This window comes from Phoca vitulina, unplaced genomic scaffold (assembly GCF_004348235.1).
Source record: "Phoca vitulina isolate PV1807 unplaced genomic scaffold, GSC_HSeal_1.0 scaffold6, whole genome shotgun sequence".
Lineage (NCBI taxonomy): Eukaryota > Metazoa > Chordata > Mammalia > Carnivora > Phocidae > Phoca > Phoca vitulina.
In genome coordinates, this window is record NW_022589709.1 from 42,377,755 (window position 1) to 42,388,915 (window position 11,161).

Below are 11,161 nucleotides of genomic sequence, written 5' to 3' on the forward strand. Positions count from 1 at the left end.
CTAAGATAAAGAAAAGAGGGAAATTTGTACTTCTCGGTGACAAATTTAAAAAACATACTAGAAATGGAGGATACTTTTCAGAACATGAACAATTCTCAGATACACAGTCATACAAATATTATTTTTATTCCCAAATACATATTAATAATGATGGAAATCTCAAACAATCAACTTCCCACAAACACAATTTCTAAGTACTCATTCATGTTTATTATTAAAAATTTAATGGGAACACTCTATATTTTCTGCCCTGTTTTGCTGTGAACCTGAAACTCTTCTACAAAATAAACTTTTTAAAAAAAATTTAGAACTACAATATGCCAAATATGCTTAAAACAATTCAGTTATGAACACGGACATAAGACTATCTGCTTTCAGTACGAAAAGTTGCACTTTATTATAACCACAGTGCCGAGCATGTAATGAGCACTTAAATATTTAATTGATTCTTTCAAAAAGGCTTGAAGGTATGTAAACAGTGCTGTAAAATTCAAATTTTTAACACTCCCAGAACACCTTCAGAAGTCTATAACACTAAGACATAATATGGTAAGTTGGAATAAAATTAGACAAAAAAATTAAACTCCTAATGAATATAAAGGAATGCAACACTGTTATACCATGGCTGACATAAATAAAGCTAATTTTACTTTTCCACCTTAAGTATCAAAAGATGTAGCCTGAAGACAAAAATAATTACAGAATCTTTTTCTAATTCATTTTGTTAAGTCCTCTCTAAATCCTCCAAAGCTTATATCCAAAACAAACAAAAACTTTCAATTGTTCCGAGTGACTGTCAACATATGAACCAAATATTTTTTCCGCTGATACACCACACCAAGGTTGTCAAAATCCTAAAGGTCAAATAATACTGATGTGAGGGATCTATAAAAACAGTTTTGCCATCTATTACCACTTCCCATCAACATTTACCTCTCATCAAGGTCCACCTTTATAAATATATACCTATGTTCACTTACGAAGGTAACAAGTAAGGAGAAGGAACTGACTGTATGAAAAAACCATTTGCCTTATATATTTTGCAATATACTGTCAAAACTAATTGTCAAATAGAACACTGTACTGGCCACCAACAAAGTGTTGAAGTGTCAATTTTAGTTTACTTCAGAATTGTACTTACAAAGTCTCAACTATAAAAGATTACACTAATATTAATAAACGGGAATTCTGTGGCATAAGTTGCAGATACTATTAGAGGACGGGCCCTTAACCACACCTGTAATTCACAGAACTCCTTTCCTTTCTCGCTGACCCACATCTTCATATGTGATCCGAAGACTTTTCTGCATCGCTGTGCTTTCAAAGGCACGGGTTGGGATTTGCAGTGCCATAAAAACAAAGCATTCTGACCAATGCATGTTTCAAATGGTATCATTACAATACTCATTCAAATACTTGTATATTCAAAGCTTCTTACTAATAATCTGGCTTCAACAGGGAGTGCACACACAGGTTAAAAGAGACTTTGACTGCCTTGGTAGCTGCAAGCTCAGCTGAATCCCAGGACGCAACCTCAATTTGGAAGAGGCAGAACTATATCCGGTTCTCAATGGATACACATTTTTCCCATGCTTCCCAATCTCAAAAACTTTACATCTTCCCAGAGTAACAATAAATATACAAAGACGCCAGGGAGTATGCCCGTAGGGAAGATGAGTGATCAAATTAAATCCCTACGCAAGGAACCTGAAGCTTCAAAACTTTTCAGAACAAATCACAGCTGAAAAAACGAGGTAAGTTTTCCCACTTGTTTCCAGGAGCCAGCTGCCCCAATCCCTGAACAGCTGTCTTGACTTACTGGTTAGTTGGAGGAGCAGTCAGCGGGATGGCCACCTCTTCCTCCTCGTATTCTGGTCCATCCAGAGAGTCACCTTCGTCCACTGTTCCCAGGCCCGCGCCCAAAGAGGGCAGCTGAGGAGGAGGCGGCAGAGGAGGGAATCCGCCGCCTGCCCCGAAGGTCTCAGCAGGCAACGGAGTGGTCCCCTTGGCGAGAGCCATCTCTCCTCCAGGTCCAGCGGCAGCACCAGCCACGCCAGCAGCAGCACCTCCCCCTGACAGTCCGGCTCCCCCCAGTGCTCCTGCCACAGACGCGGCTCCTAGGAACCCTGACCCCAAAGCGGCTCCGCCAGCCAGAGTCCCGGCCACTCCGGCCTCCGTCAGCCCAGAATAGGGGACGGCTGCCACTGGCAGGGCCGGGGGTATCTTCACCCTACACACTGCCGGATAGGCACTCGAGCCCGCCGCTGCGCCGCCTCCTGCTGCCCCGGCGGTCACCGGGCCGCCCTCCTCACTGCCGGCCTCGGCCGCCATCATGTTGAAGCCCGCTCTACTCTACCCTACCCTACTCGCCCGGGAGCCCCGGGGGCCACCAGGCCCGGGCTCCGAGCCGCCCCACCCAGGCGCGTTCCCCCTTCAGCTCCCCAGGCAGAGGAAACAACAACAAAAGGAGAGAGCCCGCCGCCGCGCCCCCTCCTCGGGCCACAGCCCAGGCTCCGGAGCTGCCCGGGTTACGGGAAGCGAAGTGGGCAAAAAACCCAACGCCTGCACAAACACCGCCCCAAACCTTCACCTTACACACCCACACTCACGCACACACACACATGCACAGAAGTAAAAAACTTCCTGGCTGCACTAAAGAGGAAGGGAAGCACAGAGGAAGCGGCTGGGGCGGCTGCCGCTCCTTCAGCCACCGCCGCCGCCGCCACCACCGCTTCTTCACCACCCTAGTTCCGGCCACCCCCACCGCAGCCACCGCCGGTGCCGCTGCTGGGGCTGGGGCCACTGCAGCCGCTTCATCCTCCACGGGGCTGGAGCTGGGAGGGGTGGGGAGAAAAGAGGAAGGGGGGCGGGGTAGCGGGGAAATCGACCGAACGGCTCCCAACCTGGAGCGCTCAGTGAAACCGACTAGAGAGAAAGGAAGGCGGGGCACCAGAGGAGGAGCCGAGGAAAGGAAGGGCGGGGGAGGAGGGCGAGGGCAACTTCTGCGCAGGCGCGTTCCTAGCCCGGGGGTGAGGGCGCTGGGCCTGGAGGGAGGAAAAGGAAGAGTCGCGAGGGAAGGAAGCGGCGGGGGCGCGCTGTGCGCGGCCGCGGTCAATGTTTCGGTCCGATTAGAGCGTGTGGTGGCGTCGCCGTTTCTCTGGTCGGTGTCGCGGGCGATGGCGCGCGCCTGCCTCCCTGGGTTTTGTTTGACGGGCTGAGGGGAGGAGTGGGTACCCGAGCACGCGGCCGCTCGGCACTGAAAACAGGAGAGACGAGAGGGACCCGAGGGGTGGAGAGGAAGGAACCGAGGAAAAGGGAAAGGAAGATGCCGCGAAGCCAGTTCCCTGCTTCCTGACTGGTAGAAAAAACACCTTTAGTCAGCGGCCAAGGCCCAGGGGTAGGGAGATTGCTTCGAAGTTCGAGGCAGTACTATTAATTTTTTTTATTTTCGTTGCCTACTAGCAATCACTATATGACTATTCCGTACTAAAAAAAAAAAAAAAATTAAACTACGTTCTGAAACTCAAGAGAAGTAAACAAAATAGACAGGGGAGCCTTACGGGGAGGGCTAAGAATTTTGGTAGAAATAGTGGTTGTAAAGTCGGATTTCTAAGAGTATAGACATTTTGTTTTCATCACTCACATCACCATCTCTCCCCTCTGTCCTGTCTCTCCCCCCCCAACACACACAGTTACCACTATCATCGCAACTCTGTTGGGTACTAATGAGGGGGGTAGAGGAGGGGTGCCACAAACAACACTCATTTGTGTGCAGAAGGCGGGTCATGTTCCAGGGTGCATATGTGAAGCATAGAGAACCTTGAACAAGGCAAATGTCAAGGTTCCAAAGTGCCAGATACAATTGTGCATAATTTCAAAAATTACCAATAAACTGAAATCTCACACTAAATATAGCGAGAGAGATGGGTTTTGTTTTGTCTTTCATGCTAGAATATAACTATTGTGTGCATTCATGTAGGTGGAGGAATCATTCCCATTGTTTGAAATTACAGTATGGGCAATTTGCCCTTTGCATTCATGCATTGTTCTTTTAAATTCTCCCAGGAGGAATCCACGTTGAATACCTTTAAGTATCGGTCTTTGAGATCAATGCTTTTTCTGCTAAGGATGATCAAACCAACAGAGGAGCACATCAGGGATGAGTAGGAACTCTATTAATAGAGAATAGGGAAAAAAAAAAAAAGACCACTGAAAGAGGTGGTGAGGTGCACACAAAATATTTTCCTTTTCTTTAGAAGTTTGCACAAACCTATTTGCCAAATCAGTGACAAACTTGATGAATCCTGAGGACTCCTTCATTGTGCTTACCTCTTACTCAGTGTACCACTTGAGAGAGCAAAGATGGATTAGTCACAAGAGTGGTCTTAGACCAGTGTTATCCTAGGAACTGTTGGAAGTGCAAATCTTGGCCCCATCCCAGACCCTCTGAATCAGAAATCACTGGAATCTGTTTTAATAGTCCCTCCAAGTTTACACATTTAAGAACCACTGTACTATAGTATGCTAATCAAGAAGGAGGTATGCAGTATCTAAAATGGTTCTGAAAGAAGAATAGATGAGAAAACCAACTCAATGCCATTCATTAGGTAGGTGGATAGAAGTATTGTGTTGCTAAGCCCTGTACTATTCTAGAAAAGAAGTTGGGAAATGAGAAAATACATAATGAAGTAATTTCATAATATTTAATAATATTAAGAGAATAATGCAGTCCTACTTCTTACAGTTGCCTCCCTGGAACAGTTTTTCTTTTAAACTCAAAATAAGAAGAGAACTTCAAAGTACCTATTCCACCCACTCCCAAAAATTTTCTTGTAGCCTGTGGTTGAAAACCACAGTGCATTAGCATCCCAGTCCTCCCAACACTCCCACCCCAATTACCACCATCAGCCTTGAATGTAGGACACTGGCCTGGCAGGTTATCACCAACTCTTATCACTGATCTCTGAGTGCTCACACATCCCCTCTATGCTTCCTAATTTGCAGAATTGCCTTCTTTCCCCTCTTGAAAATTCTTTAGCAAATAAAGGCCAATATTTAATGCAGTCCAACACCAATTATGTACTGAGTTATATTGTTTTCTAGTTCCTTTTAGGTGTATGTATCTACAAACCTACACTGCAAATACAACATGTGGTCTATCCTACTGCCTAGCCCAGTGCTAGGCATCCGTGCCAATGGCTTTGAACAGGTCTCCATTCTTTTAGCAAATTCTGGATTAGATCAGCTCATGTCTTTGGACATCAATTGCTCAACTAGTACGAAAAAAACCTACTATGTCTATCCATATATCAACCTAATACCAATATCTTTTTTTTTTAAGATTTTATTCGTTTATTTGACAGAGATATAGCAAGAGAGGGAACACAAGCAGGGGGAGTGGGAGAAGGAGAAGCAGGCTCCCCGCTGAGCAGGGAGCCCAATGCGGGGCTCGATTCCAGGACGCTCGATCTCAGGACACTGGGATCAAGACCTGAGCCAAAGGCAGACACCCAATAACTGAGCCACCCAGGCACCCCCCTAATACCAATATCTTACCATATATTCAATCTTAGAGTTGTACTGTCCTTTTTATCCAAAGAGATTACCACTTATTTTTCATAAGGTACTTCCAAATATATACTGCTTTTATCGGACAGATCTAGGCTTTGATCTTTACTATTCCTTGTGTGCTTCCTGAATCTCAAGTCAGTCTTCTCTCCTAGTGACATTTTATTTTTTTAAAGGGTTATATGTTTATACCTCATTTTTTGTCTGTTGCCTTTTTTCTTTTTTACTCACCTTGACCTTCTGTCCTTCTCTCATTTATAGTCTCATGTTCTCTTTTCTCCTGCTACTTTCTCTCTCAATTTCTACTTCTGTGTTTCTTTTTCTCTTCTTCCAAGCCCTATATTTCCTGACTCCTTGAACTTTCATGAGTCAAACTCCTTAAAGTTTCATGAGTCAAAAACTGAAAAACAGTTAAAAAAAAAAAAAAAAACTATGAAAAATCTATGTGGAGAGAGGCATTACAGAGATTCTGCAGGAATTGGTGTTAGATGTGGTGTTATGTAACATCAGTTAACAAAGGGAAGTAAACAGTCTGTTAATTAAATTCACAGATAGTATTAAACAAGGAGGTACTGAAAAACAGAACAATATACAAAAAAAAGAGGAAAATTCAAAATAGCCTTTACCTTGAGTAAAACAATCTTTGATATCTATGACTTTAGAAAATTTATCTAGGGGCACCTGGGTGGCTCAATTGTTAAGCGTCTGCCTTCAGCTCAGGTCATGATCCTGGGATCCAGCCCCGCGTCGGGCTCCCTGCTCAGCGGGAAGCCTGCTTCCCCCTCTCCCACTCCCCCTGCTTGTGTTCCTGCTCTCGCTATCTCTCTCTCTGTGTCAAATAAATAAATAAAATATTTAAAGAAAAGAAAAGAAAATTTATCCAGATACTGAATTAAATACAGTATTTAATGAAAAACAAATCATCAAAAGTGCTGGGCAAAGACTTATGGGTGAAAAGAATCTGAACATTTTTAATTTAAAAAAATTAATTTTGCTCATTCTGATTTTATTGACAACTTAAGTATGAATGTAATACATTCCAACATATTTTTTCAGTTTTGATACCTCAGTGTGTGGAAAGGTAATTCTAGGCAGTAATACAATTTTAAAGAACCTCAAGGGGCTTAGAACAAATATATGAGTTGTTTCTGAGGGGAAAACTAAGCAAGAAGTGATAAAGAGCTTACAGCTGTGTTTGAAGAATCCCAAATTGTGTCTCATGCCCTAGTACATACTCAGCTATACAAATAGTTTTCCAAATTCATCTAAATAATATCAAAAGGTTTCAGTGACCCAAAAAATCTTGAAAAGAAGCTTTTACTCCTAACCCCTAATATTCTTACTGCATTTGCTAACCTCATCTTAAAGTCCTCAAGAGCACACATTTCCTTATTAGGGAGATGTTTTAAGAAAATAACATTGAGGAGATACAGGTTAAAGGAAATTATTTTAATGAAAAAGTAAATAGCTCTGCAGAGATTACAGCTAATACAGATTATTAACTAAATAAGATTTATGAAAATTATAAACACTGTGAAGAAATTAAGTAATAGTATTATCTCTAAGGCTGTAAAATAAACTTCAAAGGAAAATATCAGAAGCCCTCTTCTGATGGCTAAAGGAGCTTAGAGCAGTTGGTTCTAAATATTTTTTCTCTTGAAAGAAGAGTTGACAAATGTCTTTATTTTTTATTAGTTTATTCTTATTCTATCTTTATTTTGTTGATTTTTCATTATTCTTTATCAGAAATTCTCTGCCTTCATTATTTCTAATCCTTTTTTTCTTTGCCTATCATTTTCCTCTGATCAAAAACATTTCTGTATTTCCTGACTATACCTTGGTTCCTTCACATGATGGTGCTCTGTGAGAGAAGTAAAAGAAAAAAGGAAGTGGAATGGTTTCAGGGCAAAGGAAATGGGAGAGTCAGGATGAGCAAGACTCTGGTCCATGTGTTCTTCATCGTTATACTCCTATACTTTGCCTGTGTCAGCCACATTTTACCACCTGAAGCACAATCACGGAATCCAACTAATCTTTGGCCTCTTCACTTTAGAAGTTCTGCAAAATCTCTAATTCAGGTTGCATCCTTAGGTCTATGTGAAAATCTACTGGTAACCCCTCTATCTCTAAATTCAGTTAGCACATCAAATACACAGTCTTCTTTAATAGTCTTTAAAATAACTACACAATGAAAGGCTTAAATGTGGCCTTGAGTTAATTATAGATAAAATAAGGTGAGAATTTTAAATACATCAGAAGTTGTGACTAATGTAACATTACAAAACTAAAATGACCTTTCTTAGATATTTCTAACTATAATTATTTCTCAATTCATGTTCCTTTGAAGAGATTTTCAACTTCACCTGTTAACACAACACTTTTTTATTTTTTAACTTTCTCTTCATTCTTTATCTAGTTGTTAAGATAACAATGAAATATAACACATAGGATAGCAGTGATTTCCAGATTTCTGAATTTTACAGATTACTAAAGCTTCAACAAAAATTGAGAGACTATTAAATTGTTATGAAGTTGCTGACTTTTGGTTTTGTTGTTGTTATTAACTACTATTTCCTACCACTCTATTTCATAAAAGGAAAAGACATTTCCAGGCAGAAAGAAAGGAGGGGGAGGGAGAGAGAAAAAAAGGGGGAAGGAATTAATTTCAATAAAAAGTCTTTTGATTACATAAATTCAGCTTCATGAAAAGTGCATCAAATATTGTGTCCTTTTTCATTTTCCCACAGATTTATTAAAAATTGGCATTGGTTTGCTGACAAGCTATCTTAGTCTGGGCTTCTCCAGAAGCAGACTCTGAATAAGACTTGAGTGGTAAGTCATTTATTTGGGAGGTGATCACAGGAAATTTCAGAAAGAGAGTAGGGAAGGGAAGGAAGCTAATACAAGATGTGTTAATGGGGTTACTGCTGTGAGCAACTGGGGCTCAATCCCACTAGGGAGCCTTGGGACACAACACAGAATGCACCTGAGAGTTGTCACACCTGAGGGACAAAGAAACTGGTTTTCACTCATCAGCTCCCATTTGTCATTGATTGAGGGCTACTCCTAAGAGTAGCTCCTTTCCAACCCCTCTACCCTGCCCTCTATCCAAGCTAAGTGTCTCCCAGGGCTAGAGAAAGCCCTCAAGTAGAGAGTTAACTGGTGTTTGCAGTGAAAGGCCATTACATGCACAGAAAAGGTGAGTGTCAAAGGGGTATGGAGTTGGCAAGGACAGTACCTACTATCCCAGGGTTTGAAAACCTCCGTGATGAAGAACTTTATTTCTGTTAAATAAAGGTATTCTGGAATGTTATTTGTTACACGTAAGCCATTTTATATTTAATTTATCCTACTCTATGACCTACTAACTTTATTTAGCACAACTGGCTAAGAGGCTTCTTCAGTGTTAATCATGGTATAGCTGGAACAAGAACTCATCATTTCCCAGTAATGTGTATTATCCCTGGAGCAATGCTAACCAGAGGGAGTGGTTTTCTAAGATTCTCCATTTATTGCTTGATATCAAACATATTTCCTGTCTTTTTTTAAACATGTGTTTTGATCTAGATTATAGAACAGAAGCAAAGGTGATTATGCATTGGACATAAAATAGCTTGTTGATAACCAATGGAAAAAATTAAGAAAAAACTACTATGAATATTAAAATAGCATTTTTGAAGAAATAATGTGATAGTATGTTTTACTTTTTTTTTCTTTAAGATCTTATTTATTTGATAGCACAAGCAGGTGAAGCAGCAGGCAGAAGGAGAAGAAGAGGGAGAGGGAGAGGCAGGCTTCCCGCTGAGCAGGGAGCCAGATGCAGGGCTCGATCCCAGGACCCCGAGATCATGACCTGAGCCGAAGGCAGACGCTTAACTGTCTGAGCCACCTAGGCGCCCCAAGTATGTTTTACTTTAATAAAAGTGGTTCAATATTCATGCCTTGTATTTATAGAAAATTTTAAAGTCGTCCTAGTGCTTTCTCATGCATTATCTTTTTCACAACTCTGAAAAAGTTTGACAATACTATTATTCTCAGTTAACAGATCTGTAAGCTTTTGAGTTCCAAAGGTGTGGTCAATTCACCTCAAGTAATGGAGGTTTATTATAAGGATGCCTGGGGAAGTATGGTAGGACAAAAACACTGTCCCACAATAAAATGTCTAGCCTCATAGGGAACTGTAATATCTTCATTGTTCAGGACCCAGAAGCAGCTCTAGGGAACTAACAGGAATGCTTGTGGTAATGCCTGAAGAATGGGGACCATGTTATTATCTCCTTCAGTGGCAGCATCATTCCCATGACTCAAGTGCTCGGTCACGGTCACTGCTGTATTCTGTTTCTCTGCCGAACATAGTCACTGCTTCTACTGATTCTGATTATACCTCCCGTATCAACCACCTCTCTTCACGCCTCTCTATCTCATAATTCCTGCTTATTTGTGGCTTCCACTACTTCCTTGCTTCCACTTACAAATATTTATTAAGTGCCAGGGAAACAGTGGTGAGCCAAAATAGGCGTGGTCTTTGCTTTCATGGAGCATACAGTTTGTTTTTAATTTTTTTAATTTTATTTATTTATTTATTTTTAAGATTTTATTTATTTGACAGAGAGAGCACAAGCAGAGGGAGAGAGAGGGAGAAGCAGGCTCCCTGCTGAGCAAGGAGCCTGATGTGGGACTTGCTCCCAGGACCCTGGGATCATGACCTGGGCCAAAGGCAGCCGCTTAACTGACTGAGCCACCCAAGCATCCCATCATGGAGCATACAGTTTGGAGAGAGGCAGATGTTTCATCAACTAGCCACATAAATAAATGCAGCATCTAATACTAAGATAAATTATATTAGGGAAAGAAAAACTAAATGACTTGAAATCTTTATGGTTTTTACAGTCATTCAACAGAGTCTTTGTTGAGTGTTCACAGAGTGTTACAGTATAATAATGCAGACAGTGTATCAGCCCTAAAACTGGGATGCTGGGACAGATAGACTGGATTTAAATCCCTCCTCTGCCACTGCTAGCTCTATAACCCTGGTCAAGTTACTTAACTTCTCTGAGTCTCAACTTCTGCATCTATTATATGTATAGATAGCAATATCTGTTGACTTAGGTTGGATTCGTCCAGAAGCAGATCCCAGTATTAGAATTGGATTGTAAGTTATTTGGAAGGTGATCCCAAGAAGCTAGGAGCACTTATTCTCCAACTCCCTTCCATCTAGGGTGAAGACTGCTCGGAGATTCTTTAACCCCTACACTTCTGAGATGTCCCATGCTCACAGGTGAGAGAATTCCTAGTCATCAGGTAGATTCCATGACCATGCACTAAAATGGGTGACAAAGGAATGACAAAGGGTCAATGACAAATGGGTGGGGTACTGACAGCTTTTAAACCCACCTTTAGGAGGTTTTTATGAGGATTTGAGATACCTAGATAATGGAACAAAATAGGAGCTCAATAAATTGTATCCACTACAATAGATAAGTCTTGTTGAGAGGATGAGATATGCACTTATGAAATAGTAACATAATAATATATTACAATGTAAAATTCAATATATAATTGTTAACATATACTAACATTACATACATTCAAT

The 11,161-nt window shown here is 41.3% G+C and overlaps 1 protein-coding gene across 1 annotated transcript in view; it reads right to left on the reverse strand.

Moving 5' to 3' along the window:
- Positions 1–2,334, reverse strand: part of RASA1 (RAS p21 protein activator 1) — a 106,161-nt gene extending 103,827 nt beyond the window's left edge. The window contains exon 1 of the mRNA XM_032404035.1: positions 1,820–2,334. Coding sequence (XP_032259926.1) covers positions 1,820–2,334 — 515 coding nt within the window. The remainder of the gene's footprint in view (positions 1–1,819) is intronic.
- Positions 2,335–11,161: the final 8,827 nt, after the last annotated feature.